At 41.8% G+C, this 23,109-nt stretch overlaps 1 protein-coding gene across 1 annotated transcript in view; it reads left to right on the top strand.

Moving 5' to 3' along the window:
- Positions 1-23,109, top strand: part of LHFPL6 (LHFPL tetraspan subfamily member 6) — a 147,301-nt gene that overhangs the window by 110,152 nt on the left and 14,040 nt on the right. The window contains exon 2 of the mRNA XM_085320662.1: positions 20,838-20,936. Within this exon, the coding sequence (XP_085176788.1) occupies positions 20,838-20,936 (99 nt within the window). The remainder of the gene's footprint in view (positions 1-20,837; positions 20,937-23,109) is intronic.

The raw sequence follows: 23,109 nt of genomic DNA, 5'->3' as shown, positions 1-23,109 counted from the left end.
TTTTTTTTTTAGAGTTTAAGTTGATTTAAGTATTTATCGCTTGACAGTGTTTCTTTCCAGACTGTATGATACCTCTTGTCCTCAGGAAGAGGAAAATGCTTATTTTCAACTGTATAAGTTCGCCAAACAGCCGTATAAATGCTGGTTGAGGGACAGTCAAGAAAAAGGTGAGGATGGGACAGATGTGAGCAGTAAGAGTTGCAGATGAGGTGAGAGAATATGTATGAATTGCGCCTCAGTGATAGGTAGGAAGATGGCCATCTAATCCTGGTTCCTGTTGCTGACCATGATGAARTTATACTGATATTGCAGCTGTGGTTTTTAGAGGTTAGATGCAGACCCATGCTATAGACACCACAAGCTTGCCTTGATCATTTTTTACATAAAAATTGAGGGACATTTTAACTAAAAATAGCAGATATTTATTCTAACAAAATTTGTTGCTCTTGTCTCTAAACCGCTAATGACATCTYATATTGAATTTATGCTTATTTCTTTTATTTAAAATCAAACAAAGAATGCACTTAAACACTCACAAATGGACCTTGAGATAGATTATCAGCTCTTTAACTGATACTCAGAAATGTGTTGATTGGAATTGGAAATGGATCTGAGATTACCGTAAATGGAGGAGTTTACAAAATGGAGATGATACTGGCTGGAGTTTTGTTCCTTCCTAGAAATGTAGGATTTGTCMGCCTGTTGTCTTAGACCTGCTTATCACACCCTCTGGCAGGAACCTGCCCCTGTTGCTTCTGCAGAAGGAACCCCTATCTGTATCTCAGCCACTGCAGATCAGAGCTTGATCTGATAGGTTAAATGGCTAATGAAGGTGAGTGCTTCWGTGCACATTAGTCAACCTTTGTAGTTAAAATGACAGATAATTTCTTTGTAGTTGTGCACAATGGCAAATGTTTGTGTCTTTTCCTCATTGCCTTCCTCACAGCCAGCTATGAAAGACTGTTGCTTTGATTGCATCATCTAGCAGGGCTCAGTGGCAGGGCTTTAACTTAGCATATCTAAGGTGTTTGTGTTGTAGAGCTACTCCTCCTCCTGCYTTGTCTTTCTATGCACTTGTTGTACATCTATGTTAAGTCACATGGAGTTATTGGAAGATGCCATAGACGCAGATGTCTGTTAACATCTTAGACTTGTAATTAGCTGTGGCAGTCTAGACATTGGCTGTGTTATTTGGGGAATAATGTCTAGCTTTGGTGCTAAGGGTTGTGGTTCAGGTTCTAAACAGATTCCAGAACACCATACTCAGCCTGTGAAAATAGCTGTGCCCACTCCTCACACAGTAATTTTTTTCATAGCAAAGAAGGGCTACTGTGGACTATATTCTTTGAAAAGATAGGCTTGTTTAATTGCTTGTGGGTTTTTTTTTCCCCATTTTTTGAAGTATTCTCCTTTCCTGTTTAACTCCTATAGAAGGGAAGAAAGTTGAAAATCTTCCAAAGTTAAYGTGAGTTTGGGTCCAGCATGAGTCCCTGTAATAAAGCTCCATGATTCATCCAATTCTTTCTTCAACTTTTATCCAAAGCTGCAATAATTCAAGCTGTGTATGTGACAGCTTTTCTTTTTCCACCTTCTGTCCTCAAAGGTCTCAAGGCACCTTATAGCTATTATTTAAAGGCATGAAATCCCTGTGCCTTTTGAAATCATTATCCCCTGTTCTTCATAGAGGGAAAAGAAGGCTTCAAGAGATTATATGAGCAGTGTAATGGTTGCCTAGAATTCTCTGGCAGGGCCAAGATGAGGTTATAAACTTCATAACTCATCAGGTCTCTGTAGTGATCATGATAACATTTTTCAGTCTTTACAGTTTTCAGTGCTTTTTCTTTGAAAAGGAGTATCACTTCAGTGAAAGATAAAAACAAATTTCCTTTTATAAACAGTCCACCAGGAGATTACATGTGCATACTTAACCCCGTGTGTTTTCAGAGTTACTGACTCTGCTCTGTGAGTCCTACCACCTGAGGGACAGTCAGAGCTGCTTTGGTCTCCACCGCAGCCTTGGCCTGAGCACTATCAGTGACTGGAAGCTGGCCTGGGGGGAAGGGGGGCAGGGTGAAAAAGTATTCCTTTGGTCTTGACCCTTTCTACTTCATTACCTTGAGAAGTATACAGCTGAATATCATTTGTATTCAACCTGGTAGCCCTGCTTCCAAACCTCCTTTCTTTTCTAAAGCTGACAGGATGTCATGAGGAAGTGACAAGGCAGTGACAGTTTCTGTGTCATGGTCCACTTCTATTTGAACTTGACTTTTATTCKGCAATGAATCAAGCCACAGGAGTCCATTTTTTTGTGTATGTGTGTGTGKGGGGGGAACCAGTGTCCTGAGGAAGCAAGCTGAAGCCAGAAAGTTTTTCAGTGCACTTGGAAATAAGAATGCATCACAATGTGCTTTTTCCCTCCACACCAGACCCCTGTTTTCTTACAAGGTAGACTGGATATAAAAGGGGTTTGCATTATTTATTAGTGTGCCTCTGTCACACGTAATGAGGGCCATAAAGTATGTAACAGTTTATAATCGGCTATCTGCAAGAAATAATCCTAAGGGGGCTGTGTAAGGATCAAATAAATTACACTTCGTTAAAGCAGTTATGCCAGGGGTATTAGAAAWTTGTTTTTAGTTGAAAGAAGAAAAAGAAGGAGAAGCAGAAAAAKAAAAATCCTCATTACTTCCCAGACCCACTTCTGTCAAAGCTTTTACAGTTTGAGGCAAGATTTCAGTCCTCTTGTTTAACATTTCTGATGTTTTTAAGATGCCAAATAAGCAGTTGCCAAGATACTTGTACAAATAATGCATAAATGGAGTTTATCTAAATTGTTTTATTAATAAACTTTGCTGAACTCTCCCATACAGCTTAGCAGAGACCACAGTTTCCTGCTATCCACTGTTGGCACATCGGCTATCAGAAATGAAACTTTTTTTTCTCCTTCTCAAGGGAATATGAATGCCTGGCCTCMTTTTCTGAATATAATTATTGTTCTGACAATGCAGAACAAGGATTCAGTGGCAGTAAAGTACAAAGAAAGAAAAGACGAACAGCTGGACCTAGAAGCTGCGGTGGTATCATTTTAAAATGAACATTTACACTTCAGAAAAACTGTGATGAAAGTGATCTCCATGTTTTTAACTTACTTACACAGCTTTTCTGAGGTCTCTGGAGATAATTTGTGCTACAGGGGAGGTAACACCAGGCAGAGTCCACAAGCTAAAAAATGGAATCACTTAAGTTAAGCAAGGAAAAGTCTTGTCAGATCCAGGACAGAGGGAATATTCCTTCTCTTACAGCAGTTACTAGGTTTTATTCTAGTTTAAGCAGGAAGCCAAGGAAGGTTGGAGATTCTGTCAAGATAAAATACACTTGATTTTGAACAAGCAGTGGAAATTACCTGAAGCTGAAGACGCCAGGTACGGTATAGAATCCTGTAGACTCCTATATCCTAATACAAGATCATCATTTTAGGATGAAGCAGCATGTAAATATTTGGCACATGCTGGGGAAGGGGTCAAGGAAGACTCCAAGAATGAAGCTCTTGGCAACATTTCCTTGCAGGCTCATGTGGTGTGAAAAACAAAGATGKCTCCTGCCAGCTACAGTATCCAAGTTTATTGGAGAGGTTTTATCTGAACATCTGTAACTTACCTAGTGACAGTCAAGGCAGACAGCAACCTGGAAACCTAGCTCCAGATAAGCTCTTTGCTAGATGTAGAACTCTGTCAAACAACTTGGCGTGAGAACACTTGCAGATGGCTTTATCTGCATCACAGTAAACACAGTGCCATTAAGAAGGATGCCCGTTTCAGATCTGAAGCATAAATTGAGGGGATGCAAGCAAAGTTCAGCAGCACTAGTGGCCAGTGAGCAGCTGTATGTAGCACAGGAATCAGCTGGTTCTGAATGAGCAATGCACATAATGCTTAGTACAAAAGGATAGATGAAAATACGGAACTTCTCTTCCCTGAAGGCTTCAGGGATCAATAGTCTAAACTCCATAATTAGTTGCTTCTGTAGCCATCTAATGTTCATCTTGTGGCTTATTTATTTTTTATTTGTTTCCATTTGACTTATATTTTCCCTCAATCCCTGTAGGAGGTCCAACAAATGCTACTACTGCTGCTTAGCCCTCACTACTCTTAGGTCCAAATRAGAATACATTCTTGTATCTAGTAATTGCATGCTCCAGTCACCAAATATTTATCCATTAAGCTAATAATCTTGTAAATTGGAGCAGAAATATTAAGTGCTGGGGATAACATCAAGGCTGTGATAGGCTTTTTCAAGGACAATCTTTATAGCAAAGATGTACTTGAAGAGCCTGTTGCTGATCATAAAGCATCATTTCTGAAATGAAACTTCTCTGAAAGGAGAAGTTTTCTTCCTTCTGAAAGGAAATTACCTCTGTAGGAAGAAATAATAGCAATGAGCTCTGAGAGCCATGGAGTTTACTTCAGGAGTTTGCTAGTGTGGACATCTCTTTCAAGGTTTTCATTTAACTTGATTTAACRTGCCTTTTGTTTTTTCTCAGTTGAATGCAACAAACGGTTTGTTATTGGGTTGCTCTGATCTTATTTGGGCATGGCATTCTCTTTTTTGAAGGAAAAATTCTGACAAGCTACAAAGCTAGCAGCCACAGATAATCCTCTGGATAGAGAAGGCTGTATGAAATGGCCAGTTCTAGCAGGAAAAACTGAAGAGATTGGGACTACTTAGACTAGCAGAGAGAAGACAAGGAGAATGGTACCATATAACAACAATCTTCATATGCATATAAAGTTGCTGCAAAGAGGATGGAAATAAAATGCTGTCTCTGACCACTCCAATATGGGCTTTGCAAAGTCCGTATTTTAAGGAGTGAAGTTAAATTACCACAGGGAAGATTTTGGTTGGACACTACAAAAAGCTTTTGTTGCAAAGAAGATACTTAGCCACAAGAGCAGATTGCCCTTGAATGTGGTGGAATCTCCTTTATGAGAGATTTTTAAGATGAGATTAAACAAATATTTCTCTTGGAAGCTATAAGTAGAGCTGATCCTGACTAGAGGCAGAATGGATTGGATGATCTCCTGATGTTCCTTCCAATCAAAGTTTCCAAAATTTCTTTTGTGTTTAAGTCTGCTTGTGCRTATAAGAGTTTACTAAATGGTGGTGGGGGTAGGGAGTGAGGGGATATGAGAAGCAAAAGAATCTCAGCTTGAAGAGCTGAAAGGTGCTGAGACATTACTCTRTAATCTTGAGATAACTCTCAAGTGACTGGGGGAGAAGAGGACTGCAAACTGAGATCTGAGGTCATTACAGGAGAAGCATACTCAGTTCTTCCCTCTCGGTTCTTTACCAGAAAGAGTTAAATGTGCTTGGGATTTTGGTAAGGTTGTCCATATGGATTCTCTCTGGAGAGGACTAAGCGGCAGTGCCAAATGCTTTTGAGCTGCAGATGTGCAACATATTCATAACAAACTGCAGATTCTCTCCAAAATTATGATTTATCACTTTTTGTGGCAAACTAAAAAATGGCATCTATTTGAGGGAAATTGATTTGATACAGTATTTTTTCCACTTCAGATTGGGCCAATTTTTGATTTTGGATGACTTCAGAGAGAAAGCATAGAAAAATACATATTTTTCATCTRTTTTAAAAAAGAAAAACATCTTTTTCTTGGGTATGTCCTATGAAGCAAACTTTAGGGTATGTAAAAATCATTTAAAACAAATTGCAGAAAGTGGAATAGGATAGAACACTATTTTGAGTGTCAGACAATTCAGCTGTGCTGAACTTTATCACCTCCCTTACTGAAAACAAAGTAACTGAGAATGGGGCAATAGCTACTTTTAGTTTAATTGTGGAAGCCCTAGAAGCAACTGACTTCAGGTACAGCCTACTATTAGTTGGATTGGACGCCATTTCTTTTGATTTTGCATTGTAATTTCAGTACAAAGGCAAAATGCATTAAATACACCTCTGTTTATGCATAGATCAATTCAGAGATCACATGCTCTGTGAGTTACCTCATGGGCACTAATAGAATTCAAAAAGGCTGCTAGAAAATACTGCAGCTACAGTAACAAACAATAAATTAAACTGGCCTCTCCTTCACCAGTTCCCATGCATTTTGTAACTCTTCAGCTTTCTATGACTTACTTATCCATCAGAGAGCTCTGTGCTGGAGTGAGAGATGTGGACTTGATACCTGTGGGCCTATATATCACCAGTGTCTTGCCTTCGGCATTTTCCAAAGGCAATGATCTCATGCAACTAAGCYGCTGTGTAAGTCTTTGAAGAGTAGAAGGAGGCTTAAGCTGTGAAGAAGCATCAGTGCAAACAGTGTAGTGAGAAAAGTGATTCTCAGCTGTATTTGGTGACTGGCACTGACTTTAAAGCATCACAGCATTTTATCTCAGTATAGTGTTTCTCTTCCAGATAGGAGGTTTCCARCTTCCTTTGTTTGACTTTGTTTCCTGTGTTCTACTGTTTCCCAGTAGAAGGGCAGACCCATTCAAACATTTCTCCAGGTATAGATTGCCTACTAGTGTGGGGGAACTTGCTCATATATAGTCCATACATTGTCAGAGGGAATGCAGACCATGCACTGAAAATACTGCTTTGCATTATGTGTATTCCTTGAATATGGCTGAAGTTTTACCAAAATGCACAGTGGCTGATCTTCTAGTAGTCTGTAGTTGACCTCTGGACAGGTCAATAAATAAAGCAAATCAAAAACTCCAAGTCCTCCAGACTGGTGGGGCCTGCAGCCCCAGAGCAGGCCTGAGTATATAGTATCTCCTGATGGATATATGCTTTGCACCGGTTCCAGTTCCATGTCACTTCAGGGATATGATATTGAAGTGAAATAACTGTGTAGAACAACTTTGTTGCTTTATCCAGCATCTACAAACTACTCTTTTCTTCACAGATCACTGAACTATTATACTTGGTAGAGCAATTCTTTGGGATTTATTCAGTCTTTGAGTATTTCCAAAAACATGAACAATCTAAAGACAACATCAGTGGAGTGCTCAGGAAAGTTGAATTTCCACTGCAGACTTTTCCATAGTGCCATAAACAAYCTTAGTCCGCACAATCTGTATTCTTTCATTTATCCATTTTATCTGTTAGGTATCATCACAGGACACTGATATGGGAAATGTTTCCTTAGTCCTCCCCATGTGTTYTTCTGAGAGATCAGACCACGTAAAGGGAATTCCTTAGAGCAAGGACTTGGAGTTTCTGTAAAAAGTCCAGCTAGTTTTGTCCAGCCTCCAGGTGATATTGCAGTTRATATTAATGAAAAGAAATATGCCTTGTCTACTATGACTACATGGACGATTATATAGTTTGTGAAGTTAGTTATTCAGCTACCTTTTATTAATTACAGTAGGCATTCTTGTGTTTTTAATGGAGTTATTTCTATTTAAATACACTATGTCATATGCCATATGCTGCTCTAGACTCTTTGAACTGTCAAGCATTTGATTCTGAGCCACAAAATGATGGGTGAGCATACAGATGGGTTGTCACATAAAGAAGCCTGATGGCATGTGATAGCTCTCAGGCTTTTTTTTTTCATAAGGCTCATAATGTACAAGCAGTGATCATGACTTGCCAAACAAAAATGAGCTGACAGTCAAACTCCAGAGTGTTTTCTGGAGCTCTTCAAGCATTTCAGTTCCACTCTGCAGCTTCACTCTGCCTTTAAATGGGCCACATCTCATCCCTTTCAGAACAAGCAGTGTCAATCACAATGTTGTAGTGTGACAAACTCCACTAGGAATGATGCAGAGACTCACCAAAGGTAGTCCTAAGTGGTCTAGCTCTGTGGAAGCATTTGAGCCAAGTCGAGGCTACATCTTTTTTCCATAGAAAGAACTTATTTTGAAGATATAATGAATAGGTTTACACTTGTGAACAAAACAACATTTCCTTTAGTTTATGCTCCTCCCCTAACATTCACATCATTTCCCACAAAGGGAGGCAAGATTCATAACAGGAACTGAGACATTTGCATATGATAATAATGAGAGCAGGAGGGTAGAAGATAAAGGAGAAAATAAAATGTAGGTGACTGGGCAGGTTTCAATTTGAGATTCATACACTTTTTGAAGGTGTCTACAATACAGATATTTACCCTTGGGGTAGGTTTCTAAGCTCACATTAAGATCAATGGGTATGTAGGGTGAGATTCATCAGCCTAAATCTAGATGCTTTATGCTATTAGATATACCCTGGGGTCTGCAAGACCTCTGCATGAGCTGGCAGGTAGGGCAGAGGACAAAGGGGACATTTCCAGCATTCTGAAGTGGCAGCTGGAGGCCAAGGGCCAAGATACTGTACAGCACTTAAGCTGGTAGAAGGTACCTATGTTTGGGCAGACAAATCGCTCTTCTAGTCAATACTGCCAATAGAGCACGTTTCAGTTGCCTCGTTGTCTACTGCCTCTCGAGATGCCTTCTGCTACCTCCAGCTAGCCTAGGAGTGTTTGACTTTCCTTGTTGGCTCTGTGTCATGTCTGTCAGCCCCATGTGAATATCTTAGTTATCTTAGACTTAGGTAGACTTAGATATATGGTAGCCATAGACCAATGTATATGTATTCTTTAGGAAGAGAGAAATAGCTTTTTAGACTACATTCATTGTATCAGTGACTAGGGTTTCAATTAATTTTCCTGTGCAGGGACATCTCATCTTTTGATATGCCATCTGAGTCATCCAGAAAGGATGATCTATGCTCTTGTGGAGCAGCAGTAGGTGACCACTTGGGATACTCTGCTCAAATGCTAGTGGAGTCCTAAGTGCAGGTGTGAATGATGGAAAGACATTTTCCAAAGTCATTCATGTTGGAAGAGATATCAGTAGGTCACTTAGTCCAATCTCCTGTTTAAAGTGGAACCAGAATCAATTATGATTGTTATCACTTTCATACCCCCAAATATCCACTTTAACAAACAAAASCAGGATAGTCTTGGCTTACTTAAACTGCTTACTGCTTGTGACTTGTGTCTGAACACTGGAGGATTCACAGTCTAGATACTTCCCTCCACTAGGTACTACATTTACCTTATCCATGGGGGCATAACCAGCAGATAAGCCTGAAGGAGAAAACCTAGTGAAGCTGAAACCTCCCATGTCCAGACAGGTGTACCCAACACTCATCAGCTGGGAGAAATAACCATGATGCCTTCCTATATTTACCTGATTTTAACCTTGTTTTCTCATCCACTTGGAGATTACCCCACCTGTGGAGCTTCTGTTGGAATAATGTTATATTTGGTAATAAATAGTGGCTGAGGGAATACAAATGTAGCAGGGAATGTAAGAGGGATTTTGTGACCTGATAGTAAGGGAGTCAGCCTAGAGTCTGTTTCAGTGAATATTCATCCTGTGATCAATTGGTACAGCCTCCAGGTACCCTCTACTATGAGTTTATGGCCAGTTTTAGCCTCACTTGACCACAAACAGTAAGATGTAAATTGCCTGGGCAGGTGCCTGTYTCCTTGGGTTTTTGTAAATACCTCTGTATATGAATGCTGCTGTATAATAAAGAGTAATAAAGGAGGCTTGAATTAATTATCCAAGTACACACTGTAATTCAACTAGTTCTTAAAGATCATATTACTCCTCCTACTGTATACATAAAGTAGGATTAAACTCTTGGGGTTTTTTTATTATCTAGTGCCAACCTGTGCAGACTATGAAATCTCTTTACTRCTGCTTTACAATATCTCGTTACAAAAAGTACCTTCAGGGGTGATTTTTGCTGGTTGGAAGTGAAGGGAGCTGCAGGCTTCTGGAGGTCCTGGAACCAGCACTGATTTTGCAGTGCTTTGAAGATGGTACTGGATCTTTCCTCTCCACATCAGCAGCTGCTATGGTCTTGTTACTTGTGCTTTTGTCAAATAGCTCTTACTAATTCCCTTCCATTTTTCAGCAGCTCTGTGCTTTATTTCTCCACTCTTCCTACTTTTCTGTTCCTTTTAGGTTTCTCTCCCATACATCCTATTTTCCGGAGCCTTCAGTATTATTTTAAAAGCTCCAGGGGCCAAATAGAGCACACAAAGCCCTTAACCTGCATGTAGCAAAGCAGCGTCTCTGGTTGAGGGGATTTCCCACCTCAGAGCCTGAAGCACCTCCATAGTAATGAGCTCACCACCTTTGATCAAGTGAAAATCAAAGCAAAGTGATACTTCATCTACYGGAAGAGTGACATGTGCATCCTCTGCTACCCAGCGTGCATTTGTTGCCGATGGTCAGAGAGCAAGCAAGGGCTGCCACTCTCCTGTGACTTGTGCCACAGGCAGGAACTTCCCCTAGCTAGCACTACAGCATTTTGGCGTACTGCATGCTGGAAGCTGACAGGCATTTATAATGCATTCTCTTGATTTCATGGCCAATGGCCTTGCTTTCTCAGAGTTTTTGAAAGTGGCAACAGGCAGCAGACAGCGCTGCCACTGCGGTTGTTCACTGATGTTCAGCACTGAGCAGTTGTCAAGCAGTGAGCGCTCACAATGTGGAGTAACCCAAAAYAGAAACATAGAAACGTAGAATCATAGAATCAGTAAGGTTGGAGGGGACCTCTGGAGATCATCTAGCCCAACCTCCCTGCTCAGCAGGGTCACCTACAGCATGGTAGACAGGGTTGCATCCAGGCAGGTCTTAAACATCTCCAGAGAAGGAGACTTCACAGCTCTCTGGGCAACCTGTKCCAGTGCTCCGTCACTCTCACAGGGAAGAAATTCCCCCTCACCTTCAGGCAGAACTTCCTGTGCTTCAATTTCTGCCCACTGCCTCTTGTCCTGTCACATGGGACAAATGAAAAGAGTTTGTCCCCATCCCCTTGACAYCCTCCCTTCAGGTACTTATACACACTGATAAGATCCCCCCTCAGTCTTTTCTTCCCCAGGCTAAACAGGCCCAGCTCTCACAGCTGTTCCTCGTAGGGCAGATGCATCTTTGTAGGCCTATGCTGGACTCTCTCCAGTAGTTCCATGTCCCTCTTGTCCTGGGGAGCCCAGAACTGAACACAGGACTYGAGATGAGGCCTCCCCAGGGCTGAGTAGAGGGGCAGGATCACCTCCCTCCACCTGCTGGCAACACGCTTCCTAATGCACCCTAGGAGACCATTGGTCTTCTTGGCCACAAGGGTACATTGCTGCCTCATGGTCAACTTGTCATCCACCAGCACTCCCAGGTCCTTCTCTGCAGAGCTGCTCTCCACAAGGTCAGCCCCCAGCTTGTACTGGTGCCTAGGGTTATTTCTCCCTAGGTGCGGGTCCCTGCACTTGCCCTTCTTGAACCTCATGAACCTCCACCCAGCTCTCCAGACTGTCCAGGTCTCTCTGAATGGCAGCACAGCCCTCAGGTGTGTCAGCCACTCCTCCCAGCTTGGTGTCATCAGMAAACTTGCTGAGGAGGCACTCTGTCCCCTCATCCAGGTCACTGATGAAGAAGTTGAACAGGATGGGACCCATTACTGAGCCCTGGGGGACACCACTAGCCACAGGCCTCCAACTAGACTCCATGCYACCGATGACGACCCTCGGGGCTCTGCCTTTCAGCCAGTTCTCAGTCCACCTCAAATAACAGAAAAGGTCTCATTTGAGGGATGGAGCTTTACGCATTTAATTAAAACCAGGAAATTATAACCTGAAGGTGAGGAGTGGTATGTTTCTCCAGGGTTATCTGAAAACCCAGGTCTACTGTTTCCATAATGCTAAAGATGAAGCAGTATTACTGCCAGCGGGCTTCAGAAAGCTGAGGACCTTAGCATTGTTTTTTCTGTGTGATTTTGCTGCTGTTTCTTATGTTTCATTTTGTTTTGCATTGAGCATCCACCTAACATCCTGCTGAGTTAAACTCTGTGGCAGAAGCACCTTGACCCTGAGTGAAGCCCTAAACCAACTTGCTTTCTCCCATCTCATGTCCTCTTATGAAGAAGACTGTGAGAACTTACGGRGCAGCAGGAATGCCATCTCTATCTATGTTCCCTCATCCCCTCCACCCTCTTCCGTGGTGAATGTCTGGACACTCAGACAAGGGACTGCTCGCACTCATTCAACTTCTTCTGGGAGAAGCTGGGCCAAGCTGGGCTTGCAGTAGGGCTAACGTGGGTCTGCACAGGAAACCTTTATCTGTGATTTACATGCTGAAGTTCTAGTCTGAAACACATTCCTAGGGACCATAGCTATTTGTCCCTCATTGCCAAAATAAAAACAGTTAGGGCTGTTTTCTTCGCAAAAGCTGAAGGCCTTCTGCACTGTGGCCCTGTTTCATTCTCTGGAAAGCAATGCAGACCTCAGAAGTATTACCCTGGAAATGTGCCTATTTTAGGGGTTGATACAAATGTCTTTGGGATGCTATGAGACACAGTCCAGGAGAAGAGATGGAGCTGGTGATCAAAAACAAATCAATATGTTTTCTCTTATGCTCTGCAGGGGAGATCCTGGGCAATGGGATGGAAAGGAACTAGAGAAGAGGATGTTCTTAATTGTAACACCATAAGGGGAGAACATTATTTGGTCTGTTATTGTCATATTTATAGGGGCACTTTTTTGAATGTTCTGCATGACTACCCATGCCAAAGACAGCAATGAATAAAAAAGACTGATTTGTGATCTACATTTATATTTGTGTCTCTGTTGAATGTGAAGCCAGAGGACAAGACTTCTGGCTTCTGACAGGTATTGTTATAAGTGGCTGTACTTAGATTAGTTTGATTAAAGCAGCATTAAGGAAGTATGAAACATTTATTGTATTTACTCACATTATAGGCAATTGTACCCTCTCTCAAACTATGCATTTTCAATTCAAGCTAAGTAAGGAACCAGCAAAAAGTTGAGTGACTACTAATTCAATGGAGAACTGTCACTCAAACTTTAGATCTCATATCTGAGCCTAACAAAGGCTGGCTCAGGTATATCTTTGGATTTTGTGGGGGAAAGATAATATACAGTAATGGAATGGATCGATTTAATTACATTTTTCTAACAGAGGAACAACAGAGAAACAAAAGGACAGAGAAATGATATCAAGAGAAGCATTAGTGGTGTGACCCCTGAGAGGGGAAGCTTTTGAGTGAAGAGCTTGGAGTTGCAAGTATAAAAATATCATCCCTTGTTAACTGAATCCTACGCTGAACTTCGGCAGCAGCTGGAGCCAGTCTGCCTGCAGACTGCTGTGGTCCTGCTCCCTTAGCTCCCTATTTGCTCCTTCAGGGCCCTTTGCTTCACCTGGGTGCTGGCACTTGCCTGAACTCACTCTGAACCATTTTTATCACTCTGCAATTGCTGCTTGGTTGCAGTTCCTGAAGTGTTTCCTCAATAGGAACTTCAGAAGCTCACTGTTTCTCCTGAAGTATTTCACACGATAGTTTTTAGCCAATTCTTCTTTGACTCCATTGTTTATTGGCTAGAGTACATCTCAGAGCTGCTGACAACAATCTTTCTGTGCTAGCTCAATTTCACTTTCATGCTGCAGGGTCACTTTTGTAGCAAGTAAATGCTTTACAGCCATTATATTGAGGAGAGTTTTTAAATCACATGAACTGGAGAGTAAAAGTCTGTGCTGCATCTCAAAATTGGTTTTGTTTTACATGTAGAAATTACTGTATCTTCAAGTGGCAGATGGGATTGTGAAAACTTTGTATCATCCTTGAAGATCAGATTGGTTTATAGAGAAAAGATATGATAGTGAAAATCATCATTAAAATGGTCTTGAAAGGGTTGACTTCAAAATTTGTGTCTGTCAGCTTTTCCAGATGKCGTGAATATCTATAGAAGAGCAGTATTCATTAGAGTTGTTCAGGAAAAATATGCCAAGGTTTCTTTCTGCAYAGGTCCAAAAATGAAAGATGGAAAAATAGAAGATAAGGGAGAAAAAAAAGGAGGAAGATATATAAAGGAAGATATGTCTCACTAAAATGTGACTATATGTATGGCAGCATTCAATTCTGTTTTTATTTTCTCTCAGTACTGCACATATCAAGCTTGATCAATTTCTTTTATTTTTCTAGGTGAAAATTTAGGCTGTTTTTTTCTGAAAGTAACACTGGGTTCCTTACATCTTGAGAGATACTTTCCAGGCCCTTGATTACAGTTGTGCATCTCCTACTGCTGGTGAAAGAGGCCCTTTCTGGTACCTGGGCAATCACATTCACTGCATTTGTAGGGTATAACTATAACTGGAGCTGGGGTTATACAGGGAGGAATTCTATTCCCAGTGTCCATATAAAAGGCATTGTAGGCTCTTAAAAGGGCTGTAGTCAAGGAATGTCACCATTGGTTTATTTCCTATTTGAAAATGTGTTTTTTAACTGCAAGACTGTGAGGCTAAGTCCAAAGCTAAGTACTTCACATATTGCCATTGCTACCTCACTTTATTGATTGAACTGATGTGTTTTTTTTCCCTCCACCAGATGTATCTGAATTATGTGCTTARTTTTATCCTATGAAAGGGAGAGGGAAGGACATTGGATAAGGTTTGCTTTTTTGAGGAGACAATGAATTAATGGGCTGAGAACACAACAGAATGAGCCATATAGTAATGGGGGCAGAGTATGAGGGAGGGGTAGAATCGAGTCTCTAAAACAGGCCATGCTAGCTAACTGTCAGGACAACTACAGACCAGTTTATGGTGCAGTGCCAATGTGTGTCATATACACATCTGATGTTCAGGTGGAGGCTCCCACTGAAGCCACACCAGGAGTCTGAGGACGTCCCACCATAGGAATGTGCAAGCTTCAGTTTTTGTACATTTAATATTCCTGATTGGCCTTGGCTTCTCTGAGCACAACTGTGCAGACAAGCCCGTGGCCAAATCTAGTTAATGTTTCTTGGTTTATTAATCTTTCTGTATTTATTGTTTTAGACTTGCCTATATCCAAGCTATTCCTGTAGATATTAATAGATGTTCATATTCTACCTATTTGAGTAAGCTGATTGCTTCATGCCACAAATCATATCTTTATCACTTCAAAGATGGAACTTAGATCTGTGCCAAGCCTCTAATGTAATTACTGTCCTATCGCCTCCGCCCCCCTGCTCAGCAGTATCAGCCATATGCAGAATCTGTTACATGCAATTATTTTTGATCAGGAGCTCTACACTAGACAAACAAAAATTGTCTTTCAAATGCTAAGTGTTTGTACAGTATGACCACAAGTTATACCTGCAGCAAGTGATAATGAAGGCAGTTGTTTATTTGTTCTGTCTTTGGGAGGGATGAAGGTTGCTCTGAGTAGCTTGCTGTTGAAGCATCCTCTCCCCAGCACCCAGCTTGGTAGCTGCACAACTTCTAGGCTGTTGGCATGCCACATCTGCAGGGCGCAGCTGTGCATTGCTTGTAAARGGGCTGTGTGGTCACCCAGTGGGGTGGCAGGGCCTCAGTTAAAGTTGTAACAACTGCATTGTTGAGAAAAAAATGACTTGGAGTTTTTAAAAGCTTCTTTTGCTGTGAAGAAGATGCACCAGTGGCAGCGGCACAGTCAGGGCAATGATAGCAATCATCTGCCCAAGTCAGGGGTGCGAAACAATACTTAACCCTTAGTTACAGTGACCTCGAAGCTTTGCCTTTCCGCCTCCAGGCCTACATTGCCCTTCTGCAGTATTTCGTGGCTTTGTGGCTTGAGATGCAGCATAGYGGGTATAAACACCCCCAGGCTGAGGGAGAAGTTGGACCCAAGTCTCCTGCATCATGAAATGGTGGGCAGCTCCTGCCCCCACCCTGGGCTTCAAAAAATAAGCCCAGCTCAGTCAGAAATCTACCCCGAAACAAGGTGGTTGTGCTCTTGGGTGGATAGATGTGACCAAGGCCTGAGTTGGGCCAGCATGTGCTAGGTGCTTCCTTTACTCTAGTGTTTTGTGTTGGCAAGGTTAACACTTACTGTGTAGGCAGCTCCTCACTTACTGTGCAGATTTTTTTTAGATGGTATTTTGGAAGYATCCAGCTCTCTTCATTGACTGTACAAGGAGCCTAGTGGCTAAATGGGACCCAGTTAAATGTTGAAGCCTGGCATTTAATTCAAGCTTTGCATCRCCTAAGCTGGCTATGCTGAAATCAGCCCTCTGGCTCTGTCCCCATGCACCATGCTAGTGTTTGAAGTCAGCCGTGACTCTTGCAACAGCAGTGATTAACAGATCCTCAGATTTCACACAGAGTAAGAAGTCCTTTTTATTTCCAAATGTGAAATTGCTCCAGAAGAGCTGGTCGCTGACAGTGCCAACACCTCCATTGGCATACAGCATGTCATCCAACAGAAAAGCCAAATGCCGCTAGCGCCTCTGTTGCCAGCTACCCCATCCTACTGACTCTTTCACATCTCGAAACTGCAGTCCCTTCCATGAGGCTGCCGTTTATGGACATCTTGCTGCATATTCCCTCCTCCTTTTTATTTTTTTGAATAACTGTAGTGGATAATGGAATATGACAGATGTCGGTAATTACAGCAGGGCAGCTTGGTGTCCCCTCCCTCCCTTTTAAAGAACGTTTAAAGGCATCCTAAGCATTTTAAGCAGCTGTAAAGATGGGTGTGGTGTCCTGGGTAGCTTAGCTGGCTAAATACATTAATTATAGGGCAGGTCAGGTTGTGCACTCTTGAACTAAACTAGTAACTGCTCTCAACTGAAGCTGTAAAATTGGCTTAAGGTTTTCCATTGGGTTTGTGGCATTTGTATTTAACTTAGATCTTTAAATGGAGGTTGCAGCTGTTCCCCAGGATCTACATTCTCTGTGATTAGACAAATCAGATGTATATGAATTATTAGAGATCATAGCATGTAGTCTTTTGTTTTCCCAGTATCTGATACACACATATTGTTACTTACAAACAAGGATGGATTAACCAGAAAGGAAGGAAGGGGCTGAAGGGCTTTTGCACTGGGCAGAATCACACCAGGAAGGCACAGTCCAGCTCTATAAAATATGAGATCTCTAATGCCAGTTCATGGTGCTCCATGTACCATCTTCACTGCTCATTCATGTATCCAGCTCTGCTGCATTCATGCAAGATCCTGTTGAAAGCAATGGGGCAGGGTCAGCACCRTTATGCATACAAGCACACACATGCTCATACATATTTATATACACACTTCACAGCATAACCCAAAATTTGTGAAATTTGAAAAAGAGAATCTTTCAATTGACTAATGGGCTTTCAGTCTTCTTAGAAATCTTATATTGGAAGCCAGCTTGGTGAGTTTAGCCTGTACCCTGCATGCAAAAAGTATCTGACAAAACAACTGTTTCACCAATAGACCTAAATCCGTGACAGCCATATCTGCACCACCACAGGAAAATATCTGAAGGTGAATCAAAACCAACTGAGAACTGGTGATGTCAAAAAAAATGTCAAAGCAACAGCTTTAGGAGTTGTATTCAGATGGTACCTGTCACAAAATTAGTCAGTATTTGTAAGAGTCTTTTTGCCAACGGCCCCAAGCCCCATGCTCCTGGCAGTCCCCTTGGTCTCTGGCAGGTTTTGCGTTTGCTAAACGGAGCCTCTGAGCTCTGCAGGCAGCTGTTTTGTGGTTTTCTGCCTTGTTCTTTGCACATAAACATGCTGTTGCTTGCACTTCAGGGTCACTTCACAAGTTTAATGTCCGAGCAGTGTTAATCCTATTTTGATCTATTAGAGACTCTTGGGAAATGTGAAAAGCGCTCTGCTTCGGACTAGTCTAGATTAGTAAGAAATTGGCTTTCTGAGGAGGGGCCACAGAGGCACTGAAGTTAGGCAGTAGTTTCCCATTTGATCGCATTTTCACAGTCAGTAGAAGCTGTGAGAAGAAAAGAAACTGCAGGAGATGGTGGCTTGCACTCTACAAAAGAAACTTGGCATTGCTGAAATCCATAGCCAGCTGGAGAGTCAGCTCTCTTTGGGCTACGGAGTTTTCCTGTCATAGCACGCTAGTTTGCGCTTACCAAGTGCATTCATTTCTGGAAGGCATGGTAATGACAAGGCTCAGAGGTAGTTGATGTGATCTGGTTATTAGGGAGGAATGACCGGCTTTAATAGAAAGCACCTATGTCTGAGTGAGGCAGTTGCTCCTTCGGAGCAATTTAATAGTACACTCTGTTGGATTGCTGATGTATTTTGACTGCATCACTGGGATTTYTGCGCAAGACAGACCTTGATTTTACAGTCGTAGTAATCTCTTACCCATCCCTTCATTTAATTTTTCTAGATTTACATCAGTTGATCAGAGAATAGGACTAGACATCGTATCTTTGTGTAAGGAAGCCTTATGTTTGAAGTTGTTGGCTCTGCAGGGCTGATTCAAGTTTCCTGGTTTTGTGAAATAAATTAGAAGAAATCTAGGATTATTTTTAATAATTATTATTTTTATTCATCACAGGTAATTACAATTTAAACTAAAGTTAGAGACTAAGGCTTAATCCAGGCCAAGGCACACTTTTGTGAGGTACTATAGAAGCACCAAGTAAATGATGTGGCCTGACCTCAACAATTTATTTTGACTGCAATTGGAGTTTTGGGCTTACAGAGATGAACTCACAGAAGTGGGGAAGAGAGTGTGATAAGGAGACTAGATAAGAGGTCTAGCTAAGGAAAGAAGGAAGGAAGTTGCTAATGCTTGTGGCCACTCTATGCAGTGTACCATGATAGGCAGAAAGAGTGAGTGGATACAAAAGGTTCAGAAGAGGAGGAGCTCTAGCGGGGTGCAAAATCCTGTGAGCAATATTCGTGGGAAAAAAAAATAGTAACAACCCGCTACCGCAACAAACCCAAAAGGGGGCTGCAAACAAGCAGCCCTCTATGCATGCAGTGTGCTCTCGACGCTTGCCACCTGAGGAGAGCAATTGGCAAGTGCTGAGGAAGAGTTTGTTCTGGTTTCTGAGGGGCGGCATTGTCATGCTAATTGTCCTTTCACTTGCTTGCAGTGGTGCTGTAGTGCTCTCTTGGAAGAATTGGGTGGGAGGTTTCCCAGGACCTATCTGTGACTAAAGGGCTCTCTGCCCTTTCAGCTGATCCAGTGCAGGCGACTGGAGGCCTGCTTTCCCTCCAAACTCCTGTGCTCCTTTTCCTGCCCCTCACATCGAAGCCGTTCTAGCATTTTTGAGTTCTCCCAGTGAGTCTGGGATCCAATTTGGTTGAAACCAATTGAGTCAGGTTGGTTCATTTTTTTTGGCAGATTCAACAGGTTCTTTCTCCCTTCTACCACCATTCTCATTTCCAGAGGTGAAGTTCTTCATTGCCAGATAGGGTTCTGCTGTTCCCAGCACTTTAGGAGACAGTGCTATTAATGCTTTATAATGTCCTTTTAACTTTAACAGTTCATCTGAAATTCAGTCATTTTTTGAGAGTCTTAAGYGGTCTTTAACAAATGTAGACCCTGTTTTGCCCTAATTTCCCTTGCTTGAAAAACATCTTTCTGAGAATTTAATTAGAAAGAGCTCTCATTTATGTGGATTCTACCTGCTTCTGTTAGCTCTGCAGCCCTTGGGGGAGGGGGAATCAGATGATACTGTGAAAGCAGTTAGCTAAGACATTAGAAGCAACCATATCCAGGTCATGCAAAGTAGTAAAACTATCTAGCATTCATGTATCTTTAATTGCTTTTATGCCTTTGTAGCTGTTGGGAGAATGTGCCACCGGAGATGAGGCTGTCTCAGGGATTTCTTTTCCATTAAGCAATGTAGATACGAAGAGAAGAGTAGGCAGTGATTGCCCAGCAAGAAAAGGAAGAAGTAGAATTTAGTAGCAAAAATGAACTTAGTGGAGGCAGATTTAAGGAGCCCATRTTTGGCCCTGAACTGGGGCAGACATGTTTAAAGCAGCAGCGAAGGAGSTGATAAGCTAAAAGCATCCAATATCTTGGGAAAAGATGTAAAAGATTACAAACTTTTGAGGACTTGYCTGCCTTTTCAGCCTGTAAAGTGCCAGGCACATCCAACCTGTTATCTAYGTAGTGATTCATTTTCAGTCTTACAAAAAGATCTTACAAAAAGGAGGTAAGAATTAAAAAATATAACATATATTTTACTGTTCTCTAGAATGTCCTTGTAAAATCTCTATCAGAAAAAACTTTGCCAACTACACCTGCTTTTTGGCAGCTGCTGCAATGACAGCTGAGAATGCAATATGATAAAAATGTCACTTCTGCAAAATAATCTTGGCCCATGGGGTGATCCCCAGTAAGATCTTGTGAAGGGAAAGACCTAGCTAAAACACATCTGTTTTGAACGGTGTGAGGTTTGGAGAAAGCAATGCATGTTGTGAATGTTAAGATAAGCACAATAATAGGTGGAATGGTTTAAGAGACCAGTTGTTTTTGCTGAAATGGTTTGAGAAAACTTTGTGTGGCATGTACCTGTGGTATGAATTGATCAGGTGACATGAAATTTTTCTTTCTTGGCTTTTGAAGGGRTGGAAAATAAAGAAAAATGGCAAGGAATTAGTAGAACTGTTGATTTACTTTCTCCTGCTGCAACCATGATAGACTCTGGTTGATTGTTGTTTTAATTAATTAGAAACAATCAGTTTATAAGTGCTGTGATTAGCACAGCTTCAATTTAACCCTGCATGGAGTTCTCCAAACAGAATATGTAGCAGTTCTGCATAATGAAAGGGGAATTCAAAAGCACAGAGCTTCTTCTAGCACTTAGACCAGCTGTAAGCAGTAGGTAGGTAGGTAGCTCTGCCCTACACTGCAGTCCAGACATCCTCTGAAAACACTACGCAGTAATAGGAGTCAAAATGATTTTCTCCTGTTCTTGGAACAAGAARAGACTTTTTCTAAGATTCCTATATGGCAGTTTGACTTCAAGYCCTTGTTTAAACTAATGGCAGTTTTTTGTATGACTATTTTCTTTTTTTTCTGTAGGTTTGTTGATTGGCTCTGGTTGTGCTCTCTATCCTCTTGGCTGGGACAGTGAAGAAGTAAGACAAACCTGTGATAACCTTTCTAACCAGTTTGAATTGGGTAAGTCACCGTCAGAGCATCTCACTTACATTAGACTCTCTCCTGTCTGTTGTTCATAAAAGTAGAGAGAGGCCAGGAGGGCAGGCTTGGTGGAACAACCCAGTTGTGTGCATTAGGGTATTCCTATTGCATGTTTCAGGCATGATGTTAAGGCATGGGACTTCTGATATCACTACTGGAAATATTTTCCTGTAAGACTGTGGGCATACACACAGTAGACTGGGTGTATATGTGTAAGACGTATACATGTCTATGTATGTATTTAAGACATCAGATTTAGTAGTCTTGTGATGTGGGAGCTGACATCCCTGGAGTTCTTGTCAGGGTAGRCAGACATCATATCACAGAACATGTCAGGTTAATTTATTCCCCCAGTGCAGTTGTCTGTCTTTAAAGTCCGGCATGCTTATGGCCTACTGAAGTTTAAAGAGTATGGTTTTGGTTGCTCACATACTTGGGAAACTGATAAGAAACACTTACTCCCTATGAAAACCTTTTCTCTAGCAAGCCACTGGCCTTAATGATGGTGTCTACACTGAGGGCTGAATGAGAGCTAGGGATGTGGCCAAGCTAGGCTTACTCCCATGCTGGTAGACCTTTCTGTAGAGAGCTCATTGGTGGTCCAAAACAGGCCAAGCAGGGAGCTAAGCATTAAGCAATGTGGATGATCGGGGGTCTAATGTTTGAGCGCACATGCAGATCCTCATTTACCTAGAAGGACTTGTGTAACTGCTTATTCCCTAGACTGTAAGTGCTCAGGAGAACCCAGATCTTGTATTGCTTGAGGAAGAGGAGGATCTGTAACCCCCCTGATGGAGCAGGAGAGACTGAGCATCCAGGCTTTCCACCGGTTGAGCTCAAACTACTGAGCAGGCGCACACATAGCTTCTCAGTCCTGGCAAACTAAATATTAGAAATCCTTTCAATGCCTGAGTGTACAGGGTTCCTGGTAACCTGGTAATAATCCCACTATAAAGAACACTGGGCAAAAATAGTTTCCTAGAGTTAAACACAAACTCATTTCATTATTTTTTTAATTTGCACTGGTATCTTTGTCAGGCTTCTAGAGCAAGGAGTTTTYTCTCTGTCTCCGAAATGCTTCTTAGGCAGATTTGCAAATGAACTGAGACTGAGGGCAGAGTTGCACAAAATAGCATCAAATTATGGAAAAAAAAAATCCTTTAAAGAAATGCTCCAGGCCACCCTTGCTTACACCACTCCTATGGTGTGTGTTGAAGTGCATTTGCTCTGGCATAGGACCAGAAATTCTCACTGCCAATGACCTCACCCATCCCTGCCGCTGCTGCTGCTGGTGTTACCAGCAGCCACTACTGATAGTGTTGCCCAGGAGTTATGTAATGTCTCTCAGAAGCTTTACCTTGTTATTCTAATATCTCTGTGCTCTAATATGTTCTGTGCTATTAATATTAACTTTTCCTTCCAGTGAAGCATGAAAACACTTTTTTTTCCTTCAACCTAGAAGAAAAATGGAGGAGAGGGTGCAACTGAGAATAATAATGTATAGTCAGCTATCAGGAAAAGTGCCTCAGAAATATTCCCAATTCTAAGGAAAGGTCTTTCAAAGTATGTAGCAGAAGGACTGGGAAAAAAGACAGAGCAGCTATTGTAGGGAACAGTCTGGTCATCTTAGCTCCTAATCAAGCCGATGCAGAAGTCTGGTTTTGTTCCCAGTCAGCCCATTCAGCAGCACCCCTGTTCGAAAGGCTGACCAGCCAGCTAGCAGGTGAAGACTGAAGCTCTTCCACTCCAACCTGTGGGAAGCTCTGTTCCTGTGAGTCCTGCCCTTACCTCCTGGCAGTCTCCTCCATCCCAGACCTCAGTCATTTCTTGGTATTCTGCTCTCTTCAGCGGGCAGAAAAGCACTACCCGTCTGCAGTATTATCTGAAGAATAAAAATGCCAGATGAGACTTTTTTTTTTTTAATTGGCCAGTCTGAGCTCTTTGGTGACCAAAGGCGATTCCAAACTGTAGTTATAAACATGGATGTACACACAGTGAGACTTTGAGACCGTCTTTATCATCTGAATTTACCTTACTATCAAGTTAGATAAATTGAATATTTTTTGCCAATGAAGTCAGTAAAAGAAYTCCAGTGAAAGATTTCAACTCTCAGCTTTTTCTTCCAGTTACACATAGCGATTTTGAACAGGGG

Source organism: Rhea americana, unplaced genomic scaffold, assembly GCF_003343005.1.
Source record: "Rhea americana isolate MKP2758 unplaced genomic scaffold, rheAme1 scaffold_65, whole genome shotgun sequence".
NCBI lineage: Eukaryota > Metazoa > Chordata > Aves > Rheiformes > Rheidae > Rhea > Rhea americana.
This window is presented reverse-complemented; position numbering and strand designations above follow the sequence as displayed.